Source organism: Genypterus blacodes, unplaced genomic scaffold (genome assembly GCF_046128005.1).
Source record: "Genypterus blacodes isolate CSIRO-AG114 ecotype Tasmania unplaced genomic scaffold, CSIRO-AGI_Gbla_v1 ptg000052l_1, whole genome shotgun sequence".
In the NCBI taxonomy this organism is placed as follows: Eukaryota; Metazoa; Chordata; class Actinopteri; order Ophidiiformes; family Ophidiidae; genus Genypterus; species Genypterus blacodes.
This window is the reverse complement of record NW_027466864.1, coordinates 3,125,161-3,145,641: the sequence shown is the minus strand read 5'-3', so window position 1 is coordinate 3,145,641 and position 20,481 is coordinate 3,125,161. Positions and strand designations below refer to the sequence as shown.

Here is a 20,481-nt window from a genome sequence, read left to right as displayed (position 1 = left end):
TTGACCTTTTTCCATCAGTGTTGGTTGTTTTTGTTTTTTTGGAAGAGCCTGTAACATTTTTGTTGTGTGTCAGAATCTGGACTTTCTTTCACATTCTGAAATATATAATATGGCAATATGTCTCGAAATGTGCAGGAAACAAAATCAGGCATATGACAGATCGTTGTCCAGATCTGGATCAGGATCTGGACATGAAAGACTGGAATGTTTTCTAATGTGATCACTCTGAAGTACCAAATAGGGAGAGGAACATACAAACATGACCAGGACGTAGCCGTAGGCTGATTTAGAGAAGGTACAAACAATTGTGATATATCGCCAATTGTTATGTATTCAGATGGAAATGTTGACCCTAATATGTGTGAACACTCGGGGTAGATATGAGTGGAGAGTCCTGAATGGTTAGGGACCTTTGCATACGGCAATCCTTGACTTCCAGTGCTCATATGATCACTATCTGTGCGGAGAAACTGTCTAGCGTCTAGTAAGTAATTGAGGTATCCGGGTTTACACAGCAGAAAGAACGGAATGACAGCAGCATTTAACACATTAAACCAAGATAATAATATTTTAATTAAGTTAGAAGTGAGACGAGGTAGACTTTTACATATTTCACCCTGTGCGTAAAACCAAATCAGCTGTACGCAACGCCACAGATTACCAACAGCGTGAGAGTGTGCGTGTGTGTGTGTCTGCCAGGCTGAAGTTAAACACAAATGATATTGCCACACATTGTATGTACATAAATTGGAGAGGAAATATGATTCAGAGGCTGCTGTAAATATACACTTAATATATCAAAGCTTTTTAATAAAGTATAGTTTGAATGGATTTTGTTTCCTCTAATCTAATTCTAAACAAAAAAAATAGTTGACCACCCCTGATCAATGTCCAAGCATTCAGCTGACGTGCATGGATGTGAAACTGTCTCCTCAACTTCCTTGGTTACTTATCAGTTAAAAACAGAAAGCACATCACTTTACTCAGCAATTCTCACTTTAATTGCTACTCTGACTACATTTTTTTGTATCTGAATGGTGCTGGAGTCACTGTCCTCTTGGTGTTTGTCCTCCTCCGGTTCTCCTTAGGCTCTGCTCAACATCCGTTAGTGCCTTATCACCAGAAGGGTTTTACTTACAGCCTCATACTTTATGTGTATGTGATCACTAGTTACTGTGTCTGAAAATGTCTTGAATTTTCGTGAATTAGCTCATACTGTATTGTGTTTACATAAAGCATCCGCTAGAGCATCCGCTAATCTAAAGATGTGATAAAATAGAAACTAATCAGAGTACACGCATAGAATGAACAGGAAATAATTAAACATAGAGTATCTGTGAATCATGGGTCTTTGTTTATGGTACAGTCCAGGAGTCACGTGTCCCTTTGACCTTGTCCCGAAAGACCAGAACTTATGGGATTGTGTCCCTGTAGCTTTGTTGTGTTTTGGACAGACAGACAGACGGAGTGAGGCTTGGCTTTGCTGAGTCCTTAAGGTGAAGTAGGTTGTGTCTCAGTTAGAGCATATGTGTGGTGTCTGGATGACCTCTTTCTCCTAAAGGGACATACAAATTACACAAAATTAAACATTTACTTAAACACTGACACATGCTAATCATAAAATTTCATTCTAAATCAAGAAAATCTTCGAGTCAACAGGCTGAAGACATGCTTAATGTAGGTCATTACCCAGCTTTTCTATAGGCACTCATTTCTGCAGTCACACAGAGAGCAACAGCATGAATCTATGCATCATTTAACAGGAAAATCTGTGTGAGCCATACATTTTTGTAAATGTAAATTCATAATGACACTGTCAAATCCTCACTTTCGTTGACAATTGTCACGTATAAGTTACATGATGTAGCATTTCTGTCATTATTGATGCCTTTCAGGTAATTCAAATGCCTACAAAATCAAATTTCTTCTAAAGCCTTCTGATGACGACATACTGATAAAACAAGTTAAAATATACAGTGACTGGTTGTAAAACCCATGCAGGCTCACCTCTTCATGATAAAAGCAGCTAAAGCCATGAGAGCCACGACCACTAAGGCAGCGATGATTAATCCTATAACCAGCGTTTTCTCTCCTGTGAGGGAGAACAGAACACAAAGCAGTGATAGGATACAGAACTATGCCAAGTAATATGTGTGTAATATAAGATAAGATAAGTTAAGATAAGATAGATCTATCCCGAGGGAAATTGTTGTGCAGACAACAGTTGCAGTACAGTAGGAGATTGGAAGATTCACCTCTAGTGTAAAATAAACATACAAGAGTGCAGGTGAATGGAACTAAACAAGCCAAACATTTTAATCTTAGCAAATTTGTCATGCTGTCTCTTTGCATATACTCAGAATATTCATATTCATATCCTGGCTTCCTTTCCTGAAGGGTTGTGTTACAGATGAGGCACCTACCTGAGGAATCACTGAGTGTCACAGTGGACATCTGTGATCCGTGTTTGTTGCTGGCTATACAGCAGTGAGGCCCATACTCGTCAATGCTGAGTGTCTGGCCTGTTCCTGTGGGTGTAGCAAGGACTTCTCTTCCTTGGTGAAAGCTGATCCCTGCGGTAGAGGGACATACTGACCCGTGGTACCAAGTGTATGTTTGTACTGGAGGGTTGGCATCACTGCTGCAGGTCAGTGTCACAGGGAGCTTCACTGGTTGCTCTCCAGTTGGTGAGCCTGAGACACATGTGTTTCGTGGAGCGTCTAGACAGGAAGGAGAAAATTAGAAGTGACTTTATGTCAGGTAAGATTTTACCAATGTCAGTCAATCACATAGTTTGCTTCAAAGGGTCACTTGTTTCTTCTATCTAAATTTCTTCACCAAGACTATAACAGCAGGGAAAAAAACCAATGAATCGATGATACAATTACAGTATCACCATTAAAAGTAAGTGATCTACAGGAAAATAATTATTAAAATGTAAGAAAACTCTATCTTCATGAAAACTATTTTATTTTTGAGTAATTTGACACAATAACAGAATTTCTTTGTATTTCAAGTTTTCAATCATATGCAAAAATGTGCAGTCCCCTAGCATACCACCAGGGGGACTGGCCTTATCATTTCCCCTTTTCCCTGTTTCATACTTTTAGGTTACATAAATGATTGAATAGATAATAATGAATGATTTACTTATTAATGAATGTTTGAATGATTAAATGAGTGATGAATCAGCGGAGAGCTTTAGTGAACTTGAGCAATATCCTGCATGACTTGGTGCATACATGCAGTTGTGATCTTTGAACAATGTTTGTGGATTTGCACCACAGACAGGCATCAGTATGCAGTGCATCATTTCAAACCAGATGATAATCAAATTTGAAAATTGGTTTAACCTTCACTTACACTGTACATCGACGGTCAGCACTGTTGAATTCTGCACTTTCTCTGCAGTCTGGACCTGACAGTAGTAGCTCCCTGAGGCTTCAGAGGCGATGTCGCTCATGCTCCACACCTGTCCAGCATGCCTTGGTGTTACATTATTCTTGTACCATCTGAAATGGCTGTTTGGATTGGCTGCAGGGCTGCAGCAGGTGAAACGTAAGGCTGTGCCCTCTGTGATGTCACTGGATGGACTCGCTAACACTGACACAGAACTGGAGGAACCTGGATGATACAATGATTAGAAAGAAGGAATCGTTGACTGAAATAAGCACAGGCATGCATTGTAACTAGCTGTAACTAGTGTCACTAATGTCACTGGCTACATAATGAGGCTAAGAATGGTAACACTGACATGATTCATCGATTTTGTGTCTATACATTAAAAAAGAATATACTGAGTTCCCTATAATTTTACAATACAGCCTATATTAATATATCATTACATCCAAGGAATTCTTAAAATGAATTTATTGCTGTTGTGAACAATACTAATGAACTTGAAGCCTATGTGGGCAGAAATGTAAATATTTCTCAGTATATTTGGCTTTACTAGCAGTTAGTAAAATAGTGTGAGTCACTTGAAGAATGAGCCAGCACAGCAACAGAAAGAATGTCCCATTTCTCAATGATTACCAAAGTATCTTTGAGGTTGGACGACATAACCACTTCCCTACACCATCTATATTATCCGAAACAAACAAAATGACACTTCCACAAAAAGTTGCTCAAAAACATTCAGATGACCTCCTACTGTTGACTCACTCCAACATACTCTAATGTCTCAAATTGGACTAAAAGTGCTCTTAATTGTCTCTGCTCATCTCTGCAAAATAAGAAATGTCCTTTCATGATTGGCTGTTTATAAGCTGCTTTGAAAAACAGCTCAGAACTTGATATTAACGTTGAAATTGATAATTGACCTCAGTAACCTCACGTCAAACTGAGTTCACATAGTGTTTAAAACTAGTCAACTAGTGTTGACTTTTAGTTCTACTTGTACAATGCTGCAGCATGTCATTTGTAGAGGAAGTGGCCTGCACCATTATCTTCATGAAACAATGTTTTCACATCAATATTTGCATTGTACAATGCAGTGCATTTTTTTGAATAACAGTCAGAAAGAAGCAGTCAGCCAAACAGGCAATGGACACCAAACCAAACAAATATGAATACAAGGAGGAAAACACATACTGGCCAACACAACTAATAGCATCTATTGAGACAGGCCAGCTTGTAGACACAGAGTCTAGTCTGCATGTGTCCAGTTTCCAGTGAACATGTCACTGAGGGAGACACACACAGAGACTGACAGAGGAGCATGTGATCAACCAATGACTGAGGAACCAATCGGCCTCATATTGTGCTGCGTGACTCTGCTAACCACTCCAACCGTTCACTCTGTTTCTTCCATTTGGAGCTTGGATTTAATGATGTTTATGTATTAACATACTATTTATGATGTATATACTGTATCTTGGCACTTTGTTTAAACTGTGTTCAATCTCAAGACATGCAGCATTTATAATTGTACTGTTGAATATCATTAAAAGATATATAGGATGTTGAATTTGTTAGTGGTTTGCAATGGGAAGGTTAAGTTTTGTTTGTTTATGTCCTACCTTCCTTAGTGATGGTGTTATACTGGACTGCAACATACTGAGCTTCAAATGTTCTGTACAGTAGTACGACAAAGTGTTGTTGTGATATTAAAGGGTTAAACATTCCCACCTGCCACCAGGAGCTGTATGCCTCTCTGTTCTGGCATCTTCTGTGTGGGGTGGCTTGTGATGAGGTAGAACACATAGGTTCCACTGTCCACTTCCCTCAGCTCTGAAATCCTCAAAGAACAGTTCTTTGTTCCGGGTTTTCCCAGATACTCCACCCTGTTGTGGAAGGACGGATCTGGGAATATACCAGCACTGTGGAATACATAACTGAGACACACACACAGACAGATACATGTGTGAGATGTGCTGTGGGTTCATACTGAATTAATGAATGTGATGTGTGTGTGTGTGTGTGTCTGTGTGTGTGTGTGTGTGTGTGTGTGTGTGTGTGTGTGTGTGTGTGTGTTTGACCTTGACCTCTACCTTGGTGTGATACAGCGACTCTCTTCTAGACACCACATCTCAGACAAAACTTTGTACTGCTGCTCCTCCTCACCTGCACCTTGGACCCCAGCAGTGGACTAACAGATGAAAACAAAGAGACGATTAGAAGGTGTCAAAACGTTTGAACAAAGATTTTGGGCCTTGGCGAGGATGATCCTTTAGTATTATGGGATACATTACACTGCTGACACTACTTAATTGCATTACCTCAGCAGTAGCTTGTCCCTCTCTTCTGGTTTCATTAGAGCTCTGTGGGTAGTCATAGGAACACGAGATAACCACAGAAGAACCAATCACAGCACAGATGGGATGAGCAGGGAGATGAACTGACCAATCACCAGCAAGAATACCTGAAATAGATTTTTGTCTTATAATTATACTTGAACAAAACAGTGGCTGTCCTTGGTTCCAGTTCACCTAACAGATGATACCAGATTCAAACTCAAAACCTTCTTGTTGGTTCACCTGATTCAGGGAAATGCTGGATCTTACGAGTCACAATACAGCAAAAGCAGTGTTTGTCTCATTTAATCTGTTTTAAAACTTCTACTTTTGTTTTCAGATGATCTAGAGGCATTTGAGGATATGTTGTAGATGTTTCTGGTCATCTTTGCACAGGAACATACCTTTGAGAGAGAGTGTGAGGAGCAGCCAGATCTGTGCAGCTTCTTTACCCATCTTTGTCCCACTCTCCTCCTCTTTGGACCCCTGTGTCTCTCCACCGTGTCTCTCCTGTGCCCTTGTCTTGTCCACCAGACTGTGTATACTCATTTAAACTTCCCCTTTTGTCCTCTCTCTGTCAACAAGGAACTGTAAGGAGGTTTTAAGTTTCGTGTGCAGCAAAGGGAACCTAAGTGTTTGTGTGTTGACTCAGTTGCACTCTTGTGTTTCTGAACGCATCACTTCTGTTAGTGTTTCCATCCAGTCCCTGTTAGATTGTGTATCGTGTGCTCCATTGTGTGTCCATTCCTAAACGTAACAGTTGACGTCAGTGTGTGTGTGTGTGTGTGTGTGTGTGTGTGTGTGTGTGTGTGTGTGTGTGTGTGTGTGTGTGTGTGTGTGTGTGTGTGTGTGTGTGTGTGCGTGCGTGCGTGTGTGTGTGTGTGTCTTGAGTGCAGCTGACCGCTGGACACAAGAGGACGAACCCCGCGTACAGACACGTTTTCACTGACTTTGCTTCACTTCGTCCAGGCCTTCAAATGTTTCTTTACTTTTTATTGCAAGCGGACCTCGGTGGTTTTGGCTGACTGGAAACTTTTTTTTTTATTGGTCGCTTGAAGCCGTCGCTGCTTGTTTTTCGTTTTTGGGGTCAGTAACCTGTGAAGAGAACAAAAAGGAGATTTAGTGAAAGCAGCGTTTGTCCACAGAGTCTTCGAGGAAAAAGCACAACAAAAGATATTTTTCATCTATGTTTTCTTTTAAAGTGGACTAAATATCGAGTTTTTTAAAGAAACCTGGACTCCACCTGCCGCAATACAACAGGTGAGTCAGTGTGAGTGTGTTCAACGGCCAGTCGCCAAAAAATGTTCCTTTGTTTTCATGCTAAATCTCGAAATAATTCAAAGAAGATATGATTACATTAAGCTACATACGCTAGTTATGAGAACCGGGCCTAATTATTAAAGTTTAACGTATTCTTTTTTTTATCGGTATGTTGTGTTCAACCCGTTACACATCTGTCCCATAACACGAACCTACCTATTTATGTTTATTTTCATCATAATCATAGAAACGATACTAATATTACAAACAATCTTATTATTACAGCATATAACTGTTACAGTGATAATAAAAAAGATGAAATTGGCTACAAAGAATGTCTCATTGATGATCAGGTATCATAGAAACTATAACTCGATGTCTCATTCCTGTTGTCTGCTGTGAAAGCTGTGAGTGGTTTAACCTTTGTTGATGGTTAATGGACATGACATGGACATGTGAAGGCAACACCACATGCTAATAATAAGCCCAGTCGTGTACAAAGACACATTGAGGCTCTTAATGCACATATTTCTCTTGACTATGTGCTTCAATATATTAAAGCATAAATCAATTAGAGTAAGCCAAGATTGACTTTGAATAGATTTGTTGTTTGCAGTCAGACACACATTTACTACACACAATAATGATATTGAATAGATTAAAAGGTGGTTGTAGGATCACGTCTCACTCTAAATTGTACAATATCTCAGTTATTACATCCTTTTAAATTGTGAATAGGCCGCTCTCTGGCACAGGGTGTAGGTGTGTAGGAGCAGGCACATGTGTTTGTGTTTGTCAGTGTGTGTGTGGTGTGTGGGGACAGCACAATCAGACTCATGACCTTTTGTGTCAGGGTAACTAAAAGAAACCTCAATCTAGATGTTCTGCCAGTGACAAACTGCACTTTGGAACATTTGAAGCAACATGCAAGTGAATAAGCGACTGCTGTGTAATACGTTTGATCAAAGTCAAGTCAAGTCAGTGTAAATATGTCTTTAAAAGAATATTTGACCCTCCAGTCCAATTTTACTGACATATTTCCTTATTATTTGATCAGGCAGGGATTTCAGAGGGCTGAGACAACCTAGCCCGAAGACAGGAAGAGAGGAAACAAGAAAGGAAAGAGAGACAGACCATTGTCCACTTGTGCCTACTGCTTCCTATTGTACACCAATGTACGCTGAGAAAGTTATGAGAGAGGGGAAGATGGGTGAGTAGACGCACTGAACTCTCTTCTCAGTTGTCATTCTCCAATAGTCTCAGTACACACATACACACACACAGGTTCAAAGCTGCACTGGTCATGTAGCAGTCCATTCCTGTTTTCTGCATTTGGGACCAGACAGACATCAGCCGACTTGCCTGTTAACCATTAACTGGTTTGTTGAAGCTGGCTGGACACTGGTTTTGTTGAGGGGGTTTGTGGGTAAAGAGTTCATCCCAACCCATAAAGTGAAGTGTTTATATTTAGCACTAGTCCTATATACTTGCTTAGGTGGAATTCAGGGAGGTGGTAGGTAAAGTAACGTGTTTGCTCTCACATTTTCTCTTAAATCTATCATCATTATGAAAAATTACCCATTGCTTGTCACCCCTACACAAATATTACAACAAATGACTTCTGATGATAGTCACACAAGTAACCACACAGTTTGTCGTCAAATTCACAGACATCTTTGAGCATGTATCTCGCATAGTGTACATGTATGTCACATATGTCTCATATTCCGTTCACATGCACTTAACTCCAAAAGCAAGAACTAGCAGTTAAAACCTGAAACTACAGAAACCATGTGTCTTCCTGTTATATTTGTTTTACATGGCACAATCTGTCTTATAGTTTGTTTGCCAGTAGCTATATGGCTCCTAATGGGTTAACTGCATCTCATATAATGGTTATAATAGTTTAACAGAAGTAATGATAAGATAACCTGCTGCATTTTACTGCTTCTTGGTATCCACTTGTAACATCATGTGCTGGACTATGACTTAGGACGAACTCTAGATCTTTGAAAGTTAAAATGATTACTTCTTCACATACAGAATTGTCAGGAGCATAACACTTTTAAATGCCATGTTAGAGCTTACCTTACAGTGAAGGCTCCTGTGAATGGACCTGGAGCCATGTCAGTCTTCACACACCCAGGATCTTTATTATGGATCGTCCCTGGTCCTTGTGCTGTAACCTGGTGTCTCACACGATCACTGGACTTACACACTTGGTGTTGCCTAACTGAAGGGAGTACACCCAGAAACATGTCGTCTTTGTTGTGTAATCATGAGAGCAGGAGAACGAGACAGACAGGGAGTGGCAGGGTGGGGTGTTGCCGATGTTTGTGTACACTGGTGCGCTTAAATTAGAGGATTTTCATAGATGAGGATTATTATGAAGTTGCGCAGAACCTTTTCCATGACTACCAGCAGCAGTTGTGAGTCATCTCTATGACTGTATGCAGCAGCTCTAGAGAACCAAAAAGACATCAGGCGTATGTCCCTACACACAAAAATAGTTTCAAAAGGTCCATCAAAGGGCTTTTAATAACCTCTGGAAACACTCCTAACTAACAGTGTAGCAAGAACCCCTCTACTACAATCTCTTTAAGAACTTTAATGTCATGTTTCTATTGTTAAAAATAAGATTTCTGCTAATATACTAATACTAATACTGACTATATAAGATTTGTTTTGATCAGATAGATTAGATTATCATTATAAATCATTATCATCAACAATTTGTAACCCCTAGTAATTGAATTGCACTGTGGTCAACTAGCTAAGTACACACATCCTTAACTGACCACACATAGTTAAAGTTACTGTTACTATATTACTATTGCAATATTTGCTGCTGCCTGTGATGTGTGTGTGTGCAGATGGCAGATCAGATTGGCTTGGAATGTTCACATTAGAAGGGGAATGTCTGTGGCTCAGTCCTCCTCCAAGGATTCTTCGTGTGTGAGGCTGTATTCCTCAGCCGGTAGAATGACTTTGGGTTATGGGGTTGCCGGTTTGAGTTCCAGCTCAGGAGTTGTATTTATCACCCCCATTTTGCAGACATCATAAGCGAGTGACGCGCACACTTACATATACAGGATCTAAACACAAACAAACACACACACACACTTTTGTGAGTACAAAGTAAATGTTTCAAAAGTCATACTGCCTCTTTAATTTCTATATTGTATAATTGTGATGCTTAGAAACACTTTGATTGTGCATTGCTGTTGATACAATCAATATATGGTTTCTACCTGCTCTTGCAACTCTCTGTTCTGGTTAATACACACAGATGAGTGCACAAACTCGATGGATGGATCCTTTGGTGGATTTAATCACTTTTATTAGAATCTAAAATGGTTAAGACAAACAGAGAAAGACAGGAGCAGTGGGTACTTTGGTGGGACACTTGGTTACTTTGGAGAGTGGTTCCTACAGTGCTTTTGATTGTTTGCGCAACCATTTCCTAGGTGTCCAAGTGTGTTAAAGTCTGAAATTAAGCACAGAGTTGTAACATTTATTTAGCTGTATTTGCTGATAGGCCTTTATTCCTATAACAGTGGTCGCAGGAGGACATTTCTGTTGACAAAATGGAAGCAGACCTGAAATCTTAAAGGCAGAGTAGCCTCACGACAAAATATGATGTGTAGCACCGTTCCTGCTGTCGATAATATAGACCTTATAAACCTTATAAACCAAATATCAACTATATTTTATTTTATTCTTAAGTGGTTATACTTCTTACCACAGGGCAAATTCACAAATTACATTGTTAAAATGCCTAAAATGCCTAAAATGATAGTGACATATTAGCAATATTAGTAGAGGTTATGTTGGTTATCTTTGTATTTGGTAGTCTTTGTTGAACTGTATCTATAATACAGTATACTGTATGTACTTTACTGTATCTATCATACAGAACACTACATACACTGCATTCTCTACCTTTTACCAAGTGCAGCTTACCCCATAGCACAATAGCACAGTGATTCCAGAAGGTGAGCTCAGGTAGAAATGGAGACAATAGTACACTTGTTCTCTGAGTCTTGTGATGAAGGGAGGAGCAGTGTGTGGGGGAAGAGTGAAGGAAAGACGAAGGGAGATGGGGACAAGGGGAGGTGGGGAGCTCCGGTTTAAGGTAGTGTGTGTGGCGTGTAGGTAGAGTAGGAAGTAGGAAACAGGATACGTGTTGGAAACTAAAATGTACATTGACTGACTGATGACCACTCCTTTTCATTTTTCACTTTGCACTTTTTTCTGCCATTATTTGCTTTGTCTGGTTCTCTCGGACCCCTGGGTCACATTAACATCCACAATTCAACAACCCAAGGAACAATAATACCATTAATGTGCTGACTTGACTTTTAGAAGGGAAGCCTGAGGAAGGGACGTGACACACTCGTGATTTCTAGACCTTCATTGATGGAGAACAGAAAGAGAGCGATGCAATCAGACTGCACAGCACAGCATCCCAATCTAGCCATACCTTCCACAAACGTTTTTTCCATTATGTATTCTGTTTTATGTTTTAAAGTCACAGCCATACTTGATTCATATGGACACTTTACAAAAAGTAAACACTCGCTTATGTGGGAAACATCCACACACACACACACACACACACACACACACACACACACACACACGCGTACACACGTATAAGTCGACAAGAAGTGGCTCTGATGTCAGGATTTATAGGAAAACTTGGCAAATCACAAGATGTAAGAAATCATAAAGAAATGGCATTTACAAATAACAAGTTGTATGTATTCTCTGCTTTGGTGTAACTAATCACATTCTGTAGAGATTATAAAAGGAAATTCTGTGTTTTCTTGCTATTTACTGCTGTTGATGATGTCTGATGGATCTGTTGTGACGGTTGCTCGAGGTGTGATGGTCTTGTGTTATGAATGTGCACGTATATGGAGCTGGGTGGCACTTTGTGAATCGTGATTAGTAATGCATAGTTGCAAGTTCAATTCTGAGAAGAGACTCTTGTGAGATTGCCTATAAGATAGTTTTTCCTGCTTTGGCAGCCTCGTGTCAACACACACCCGCTCTTCTTACCAGGAGTCAAACCCATTAAAACAACACAGCATGATGTAACACATAACAGCAAGAGTTATTGCTTTGTGGCCTCACCTAACTTGTCTGTGTCAAACGTGTTAATCCAGCCTCCTGCTTTTGTGTGCATTGTTGTTTGTTGTCCTAGCTTAGATGATGATGATGATGATAATGATGATGAGATGTGAAATGAACTGTGATGTTCTTCATTTATGAGGAATGTACCTGACTGATTGACAGGAGGATTATTTGAATATGTGCATTACTAGATTGCGAATGAATAAACTAAGTGAACTAATATTGCTGCAAAAAATCCCTCACTCAATGGATAGAAAGGAGAATAATAAGGCGAATCTGATATGATGTCACTGAGGACGTGTATATTGACTGGAATCTAGTTCTAGTTCTTTTCCATACTTCTAACTATGTCTGTTAATCCATTCACTTCAATCTGTGGGTCAAGTTGACAGGCTCTGCTCAGGCCACGGGGATCTGAGTGGCCGAGAGGATCACACCGAACAACACACACACACACACGCACGCACGCACACACACACACACGTGCGCCTGGGCCACTATATCCCAGTTTAAGAGTTTGTTCTCTCTTGGTGGAGAAATGGTAGACTTTGAACTATTGATCTAATCACTGTCATTTGTACTTTTCAGAATGTGCCAGGAAATGTTCTGTTATGCCCCAACACACTGGGACAGCAAGTACAAGCATTAAGAGTAAATTAAACACTGATCCGATCTGATCATTTGCCATATATTGTTAATATGAAATGTATATATAGTGTGTAGATTCATGCCTGCAACATTACATGTGTTCCGTGGTTTCATTAGCTAGTCTAACATGCCTCTTCTCAACACTTTGCCCTTTTGTTGTTATGTTATGACAAGTGAAAAGCTTCAGTGCTGTTGTGTGTGTGGACCAGTATGTATGCATTCATATGTGTGTGTGTGTGTGTGTGTGTGGCTGTGTCTACAGGCAGCAGAGGGATCTCTCTGACCTGTGTGTTGACCCCCTGTCGGGTAGTTGGAGTGTGCGTGATGCTGATGACTTTGGGAGCCATTGGAGCAGCCGCCTGGGTCGTAGGTCAGGACTACGTGCTCCTCTTCTCTCTCTCTCTCTCTCTCTCTCTCTCTCTCTCTCTCTCCTCACACACACACACACTGCCAACATATACAGGAAGTCTCATCCTCAATGAAAAGAATGGTCTTTGTTTCTTTTATGCAGGTGCACACTTAAACACAGCCCTATTCACGTTTAGGTTCTCACTAAACGTCTGTTTTCCATGTCTCCTTTCTGTAGTCACGTACTGCACAATGGAGGAAGACACAGGCCAGTATGATGGTGAGTAAAAGGGGACAGTGATTGATTATTAAAGGTTAATATCGCCGCCCCCTGAACAGCTTCCTGTTTAAGTGATAGTTACAGCAATAAGAAATCATTCAAGCTGATTCTGCCCATTATTTTGGATGTTATTGTGCTTGCAGTGCTGTGTACTGTAGCAAGAACTGAGGCGGTGCCAAACTAGGAATGCTGATAAGAGGAGGCCCACTACAGAGGTTCCTCTTTCAACCCAGCAAATACACTTTAAAACATCACTATTGTATTCATACAGGCGCTCTGGCATCAGTTCACCTTAGTGAGATTTTCCTGCAGCATAGTTGCAAGTCTTCACTTTCTGCGTCTGCTTGACTGTGAGGGTCCGCCAAGGTCTGCATGACATGGATGTCATCACCTGGTGGCGTTGGTCGCTGTGACCATGTATTGTGCTGTAGACGTATTTTCACTGATCCACCCATGAAGACAGACCAACATTCATCTCCTCAACCACACAAACATGCTCAATTCATATGTCTTTCTTGTTGTTTTACTTTACATATATCTTCTTTAACCAGCACACACATCTAAACACACAGCATGAATTCAGTTTATGTGGCATATATGGAACGAAGAGGGAGTAAAGATCAATGTGTGATTCCAAAACCTTCACTTTCAGTCAGGAATGTGCGTTGGCCTGAATTTTCTTCCGGTTTTGCAAATATTACAACATTTGTATTCAAATAGTGAATTCTTACAATCAAAGAGAAATATTTTAGATCAAAACAGGGGCGTGGCTTAGCTTACCGAGCTTATTTGAAAGGTAACATGACGTCATCCTTTGCAGTCCAGGTGAATTCTCCTGACCTGCATCTCAGAGTCTTTGACGCCGCCCAGAAGAGGTGGCGTCAAGTGTGTTCCTCTTCAGCCAATGAGCTGCTGGCTAGCATCAGCTGTGAGGAAGTGGGCTTTGTCAGGTGAGCTGCTTTAAAAATAGGATATTTTCATGCAGACCAGTGACTTGTTAGAAGGAATAACATGTGTGTGTGTGTGTGTGTGTGTGTGTTTCAGTGTGGCGAATTACTCAGTGGCATTAGTCCCAGAGGCCAGTGGTGATGGAGGAGAGTTCTTCTGTGTCAGAGAGGAAGAGCTCAGCTATGGCAAGAAAATCAAAGACTCATTGTTCCCATGGTAACAAACACCTGTCTGTGTGTTTCTGCACCTGTCCTGTCCCTTAGCCTAGTAAACTTCAGTTCAGCCAGGATGACTTCTTCCCTGTGTGACCCTGTGTTACTGATCCTGTGCTTGTGTTTGTTTCAGTGACTGTGAGAGCAGAGAGGTTCTCTCCCTGCTGTGCCAAGGTAACATTGAAACACAGATTCACACTCTGCGTTCCACCTCAAATCATTCTCCACACACCGGCCTCGTAATCCTCCTATTTACTTTGTCATGTCTCGTGTTTTCCACTTTCCTCTTTCCGTCTTTGTTCTGTCTTTCACTGGTTGTCTCACGTACCTTAATTTAATGTTTTATCCTGCTCTTTCTTTTAATCCTTTATTCACTCATTCTCATTCTTACTACCTTGTTTGCTCTATTTGTCCTTTCCCTGATTTTAATTCTTTCAACTTTAGTTTACTCATGTACAAAACTCAAGATAATATCCTATATTTCAAGAGTCCTGGGGCCTGTTCTAAGATGTACATTACCTGTGTAACATTACTGATTCAAGCTTTAAGTCAATGAGAACCCACATGAAAATGAGCCACCACATATTTAAGAGCCACACCATACTGCACACTGCTTCCTCTGGTGTAAAAGCACATGAACACATTTAATTCTCTATTAAAGAGAGTAGATCTGTGTCTTCCTCTGAGTCGTGCTAAAGCGATCGGATCAAAACCTTCCTATGAACTAGAAAGGGTTTAGTTGTTGGATGTATTGATCTATATTCTAATGATAGTGATCTATATTACAGGTTAGGCTCTCACAGCACAATGGGGCTACGGTAGAAAATAAAGCTTGAACCAGTAAAATGTAACAACGCAGTGTAGACTAAGCAAATCAGGGACACACGGTGACACACTGCATGCATTAATGCTCCGTCTCCTCCCCTCCTCTCCCTGCACAGATTGCGGCAGGCGTAGTTTTGCGGCAGATCGAATAGTGGGCGGTGTGGATGCCAGACAGGGCAGCTGGCCCTGGCAGGTCAGCCTGCAGTATGATGGAGTTCATCAGTGCGGAGGATCGATTATTTCCAACCGCTGGATTGTCTCCGCCGCACACTGCTTCCCAGAGTGAGTCTGAATTTAGACAGAAGACTTCCAAGACCTGAAGCACATGCTGGGAAATGACTTTTATTTATGGATTTTGTGTAACTGATATTAGAGGTTATGCTTTTCCTCCATGTTCTAACAAAAGGAAAATGAGTAGATCTGTGCTGCAAAAGGTTAAAGGTCAAAGTTGAAATTTAATGAGTGATTCACATGCTGACGGCTTACGTATGTTACTTGCTCTAATGGAAAATGATACAACTGTGATTTTAGATTGATCCTGCAAAATTCACATTTGCCAGAGCCAAGTGTTTCCCCGTATTTGCAGCAATAGCGTCACTGCGTCTTCCTTTCCTTCCCTGCATGCCAGGCGGTATCGCTTTGTTTCTCGCTGGCGTGTGCTGCTCGGCTCCATCTATAATAAACCAGTCAATGCCAACGTGGCCGAGGTGAAGACCATTGTTTACCACAGCAGCTACCTGCCCTTTGTTGACGCCAACATTGACGACAACAGCAGGGACATCGCCGTATTGGCCCTCACGCAACCGCTCACCTTCAATGGTACGACAGGAGCAAAGATGACAAACAAGCACTCATGTCTGCACACACTTGATTACATGATGACTTGAAGAGAATGGAGATTGTGGTCATTTACCTGCCGGGACAAAATATTTTCAGGTGTAGAAGTTTCATAGGGAGGCTTTAAAGATTGTATGATTGTGTGATTTTGGTGATTGTATGTCAGTATTTGTGTCTCTGAATGCATTTATTTATGTTTAGAATACATCCAGCCCATTTGTCTGCCAGCGTACGGACAGAGACTGATAGATGGACAGATGGGAACGGTAACCGGCTGGGGAAATGTTGGATACTACGGTGAGTCTGTACTTCATTACCGCTGTACCATGAAACGCTGTGTGCAGAGGGTTCATGTCAGCTTTATTTTAACAGTATAACAAATGTATACACTTTGTTTTGAATGATTTCTGGTGTTTGGATACTCTCAGGTCATCTTGCAGATGTTCTCCAGGAAGCTAATGTGCCCATCATCAGTGATAATGTCTGCAATGCGCCTGATTACTATGACAACCAGATCACCACCACTATGTTCTGCGCTGGTTATGAGAAGGGAGGCACAGACGCTTGCCAGGTTAGTGTGTCTGTATTTACAGTGTGTTCAACTCTAAATGGGATGCAATGTTTGGATGTGTGATGTGTGATGCAATGGTACGTGTGTGTTTCTGTTCACTTTCACTGTTGACGTCTGTGACTCTCTGTTTTGATTGTTGAATGTGAACTGTAGTGATCATGTGTGGGTTTCAGGGGGACAGTGGTGGTCCCTTTGTGGCGGAGGACTGCCTGTCTAAGACCAGCCGGTATCGTCTGCTTGGTGTGGTGAGCTGGGGGACAGGCTGTGCTATGGCCAAGAAGCCTGGCGTCTACACCAGGGTGTCACGATTTCTGCCCTGGATTTCTACGGCCATGAGGGTGAGACCCATTGATTTGTTTTGATATTTTGATTTATTTTTTCAATGATGGTGCCTGAATTTGATATCAGACCCTTCATTTGGGCAACTAGAGAGTTTACTGCCGTTTCACACCATCACCAGGGAGATTCTGCTCTGTTCTGTCCAGCATAAAGAGTGATACGCTGACTAATTACAGACTGACTTTAAAATGACTCTTCTGATCCCCTTTCCCTCCTTTAGAACCATCACAACTCACCAGGTGTTCACAAACTGGCCCGGACTTGAGAGTGCTACACTCACACTTCTACTTTTTCCACTCTTGGAAAGCAAACAGTATGGAAAGACCCTGCAGTGCCAACAGGGAGTGATGTGAAGGGGGAATGAAAGGCTGTGGCGTCCCAGGTGGTCGCATGTGTTCCCCTTGTTACCTAAAATTCTTCAATTTACTGTAGAAATGTGTTACCAGCTTTAATACTTACTGTTATACTGTATATGTTACCAATGTATGCCAGTAGACTACTGGCTACTACATGTTCTGCACCTTTCCAGGCAGATACATTGCTCTCTTAAATACACTAGAATTCAAAAGTAAAATACTGTTAATGGAGAAGAGGCTGACATTATAAAGTCTGATATCAATGAAAGGAGCAATCATCAAGTCGTCTTATGAGAGCTGTGTTACATGTAATGACATTAAATGAGACCTTTTAGGGCTCTATTTTGACCCCTCATCGACAAAAAACACATTGATTCACTTCTACTCTGTAGCATGAAAACTCTTGAAAGTGAAATTCATGAAAGTCTGGTTATGTCCCCCTCCTGTCTCCTGCTCTGATTGATGACCTGCAGTTGGTGAGCTGATAGGCGAGGAGGCAACACTCACAGAGTAACTGTAAATTAACTTTATTCCTTGATGTCACCTTTGTTTGAGAGTAAATTACTAAATTCATCTTTCAGGGCAGATCAGGACCTATAGGTTTGTTTTACTGGATTCATTTCTATACAAATGTGCCAATGTTCAACACTACTACTGTATATTAGACTATAAATATAAGGGACATAACAAAAGCATATGACCCCTTTGAAGAACGTTTTCTTCTTTTGTATTTCTTCACATAAATACATGGTATGCAGGTGTGGCGCTATTGTCAACCACAAAGAGAATTTTTTTCTGTTTATTTGCATAAAGCAGAAGTAGATGTTGCCTAAACATGAAGCTGAAAGCTGAGAAACAACTTTACTCTAAACCACTGAAGTGAGAGATCTGAATATAAAGCCAATAATACACTAATTACTATCAGAGGATTATTTTTGTTATAAATACCAAACAATCATATATTGCACAGTGCAGTGTGGCTAGGTTGAGGAATGTTCTGTGAAGAAGTCTGAAAAAAATGTGACTGACTACAAACAAGCAGTTGGAGGATGCAGAACTTTGCGATCAGTAGATTTGTCAAGTAGCCCCTGTGTGAATTAAGAATTGTCAGTGTATTAAATCATCATCTGGTACAAATGAGTGAGTGATGAACATGGATAGGGATGGATGGTCCACACACTAACCCCTCGCCATACCAAACTGATCAGTCCTGTGTTTTCTGAGGGAACTGTTAACTAAACCTAAAATAAAGGGTACAATCCTGCATTTTGAACAAGTCTGGCATAATATTGTAGTGATCGTCCATCTGTTGTACACTTTTAATGTACTTTTTGGATATATACACACACAAACACACATACCCAGTATACAGCTACTACAATATGCGACTACTACTATATGCTGTGTTCACACACTTTAGTTGTTAAATTGAGCTACCCAAGAATCTTACTTTGAACAATTGCTCAGTATGAAGGACTTTTAAGTACTTTAAGGTGAACACACTAGTAGTAGTAGTAGTGTATCAACCAGCTAACTTATGCTCGTCCACCATGCAAACATTTCCTGGTGAGCTTTATTTTGGAGGAGTACTGAACACACTCAAATACTCAAATTATTCTGAAACGCTTTCATTTTTAATTTGTCATACATTTGTAAAGTATCTGCTGACTGATTAATTACTCACTCTGATTTATTTCCTTTTTCTTTTTTGTTGATACAGATGAACTTTATCTTGATGAACTGATGATGCTGATATTCAAATCAGTATTTTGATGTTTTGTAAATATTTGTCTTCTGTTACAGTAGATGTTTGTTAGATTTGTTACATGTAAATGATCCACAATTTGTAATGATACAAGTGCAATAAAAACCTAAATCATGTTCTCAGAAACTATACTTTTTACTACAGTGTATAGATACAGTGATTATGTTTGATGCTAAGGGAGTCGCCTCAGTTAGACAAATTGCAGCCTCATGTCATGTTTTTCAGATTGATTGGCAAAGAAAATACTTCCCACCAACTCATAACGACCAAATGTAGATATAAATGAGTTTCCTCATCGTCTCATCCAAACATGACACATGACCTTTCAGTGACATTTGAGTTTCTATGACTCGTTCATAAAGGAATGGGGTGAAAGTGATGTCGGTACCCAATGACGTTATTATGCCCTATTTGTGAAAGGCACTGAACAAATTACAGGGAGATCTGGGTTAACATGGAAATGTACAATCTGTCTCCATGTTTCTACTCCGTCTGCTCAAACAAAACTGTATCTTTACCTGGTAAGTGGTTCTTTGGCAGTTGTCAAAAGTGCCCACCTACGCCCTCTGGTGACCCGGTGAAGCAACAGCAATATCCATACATCTTCCCACACTCGCAATATAGCACACATCAAAATTGGGTACACTATAAATGACATAAATGTTAGATTGATACGTGTCTTGTGATTGCTCTTGGGCCCAAACTAAGACACTATTATCACCTGTCACACTGAGTGACAATCTGCCAAGAGCAGACTTAAAATAAGAGTATATAGAAATGAATAATATTAGATTTTCATGCATCATCAGCATCATAAAAGTATATAGGCTGTTTGGCTGCCTCTTCCATCATCAGGGTCACTTTGGTGCCCCTGTCACTCACCGCAAGGTTTGGTGAGGACGGAGACTGCTGACGTGGAAGTTAGCGTCCAGTAAATGATAGATGATACATTATTGTCAGGATCAATATCTTGTTCATGTTCATCCGTATTCAGTTAATGTTTAGTGAATATTATGAGATTATACAAGAGCCATTGTTCGCAGTTCATAGTACCTTAGTACTTTACGGCCTGCTGTCCAAACAATTTACAGGATTTACACAATGACAACATTTAAACTATGAACCATGAACTCCTTTGCACAACACCTGGACATGATGGAATTGTGCATTAAAAGTCAACATTTTGTTCATCTTTATCACGTAACATACCTCTCATGA

General features: G+C 40.5%; 2 protein-coding genes and 1 long non-coding RNA gene across 5 annotated transcripts; 1 reads left to right on the top strand and 2 right to left on the bottom strand.

The window, feature by feature from the left end:
* Positions 1 to 554: 554 nt before the first annotated feature.
* Positions 555 to 6,270, bottom strand: LOC143000962 (cell adhesion molecule CEACAM6). 2 transcript variants are annotated; one of them, XM_076150479.1, is made up of 8 exons: positions 6,140 to 6,270; positions 5,721 to 5,863; positions 5,493 to 5,590; positions 5,131 to 5,336; positions 3,364 to 3,624; positions 2,424 to 2,720; positions 2,008 to 2,092; positions 555 to 1,555 (listed from the first exon to the last, which is right to left on the bottom strand). In XM_076150479.1, exons 1-8 carry the CDS (start codon positions 6,189 to 6,191, stop codon positions 1,492 to 1,494), a joined length of 1,206 nt encoding a protein of 401 aa, XP_076006594.1. In that variant the 5' UTR covers positions 6,192 to 6,270; the 3' UTR covers positions 555 to 1,491. The 2 variants fall into 2 exon arrangements, with proteins under 2 accessions (XP_076006594.1, XP_076006595.1); XM_076150480.1 differs by lacking the exon at positions 3,364 to 3,624.
* Positions 6,271 to 6,715: 445 nt separating this feature from the next.
* On the bottom strand, positions 6,716 to 9,174 carry LOC143000964 (uncharacterized). Its single transcript, XR_012963678.1, has 2 exons — positions 9,084 to 9,174; positions 6,716 to 6,830 (listed from the first exon to the last, which is right to left on the bottom strand). It is a non-coding gene; the product is annotated as an uncharacterized LOC143000964 (long non-coding RNA).
* Positions 6,816 to 19,379, top strand: hpn (hepsin). 2 transcript variants are annotated; one of them, XM_076150477.1, is made up of 13 exons: positions 6,816 to 6,995; positions 8,053 to 8,205; positions 13,045 to 13,152; positions 13,369 to 13,410; positions 14,231 to 14,360; positions 14,455 to 14,574; positions 14,704 to 14,744; positions 15,512 to 15,677; positions 16,024 to 16,214; positions 16,434 to 16,529; positions 16,661 to 16,803; positions 16,977 to 17,141; positions 17,363 to 19,379. In XM_076150477.1, the coding sequence occupies exons 2-13, from the start codon at positions 8,169 to 8,171 to the stop codon at positions 17,405 to 17,407; spliced, it is 1,284 nt and encodes a 427-aa protein (XP_076006592.1). In that variant the 5' UTR covers positions 6,816 to 6,995; positions 8,053 to 8,168; the 3' UTR covers positions 17,408 to 19,379. The 2 variants fall into 2 exon arrangements, with proteins under 2 accessions (XP_076006592.1, XP_076006593.1); XM_076150478.1 differs by lacking the exon at positions 6,816 to 6,995 and adding an exon at positions 7,900 to 7,972.
* Positions 19,380 to 20,481: the final 1,102 nt, after the last annotated feature.

What these genes read in the sequence shown, in the direction of transcription:
- hpn (XM_076150477.1), top strand. Translation starts at nt 8,169, where the DNA reads ATGTACGCTGAGAAAGTTATGAGAGAGGGGAAGATGG. An exon ending in AGACACAGGCCAGTATGATG is followed by an intron (nt 13,411 to 14,230) that starts GTGAGTAAAAGG and finishes CATCCTTTGCAG; the next exon opens with TCCAGGTGAATTCTCCTGAC. An exon ending in TCTCTCCCTGCTGTGCCAAG is followed by an intron (nt 14,745 to 15,511) that starts GTAACATTGAAA and finishes CTCCCTGCACAG; the next exon opens with ATTGCGGCAGGCGTAGTTTT.
- LOC143000962 (XM_076150479.1), bottom strand. Translation starts at nt 6,191, where the DNA reads ATGGGTAAAGAAGCTGCACAGATCTGGCTGCTCCTCACACTCTCTCTC. An exon ending in AGGGACAAGCTACTGCTGAG is followed by an intron (nt 5,591 to 5,720) that starts GTAATGCAATTA and finishes TTCATCTGTTAG; the next exon opens with TCCACTGCTGGGGTCCAAGG. An exon ending in AGTCGCTGTATCACACCAAG is followed by an intron (nt 5,337 to 5,492) that starts GTAGAGGTCAAG and finishes TGTGTGTCTCAG; the next exon opens with TTATGTATTCCACAGTGCTG.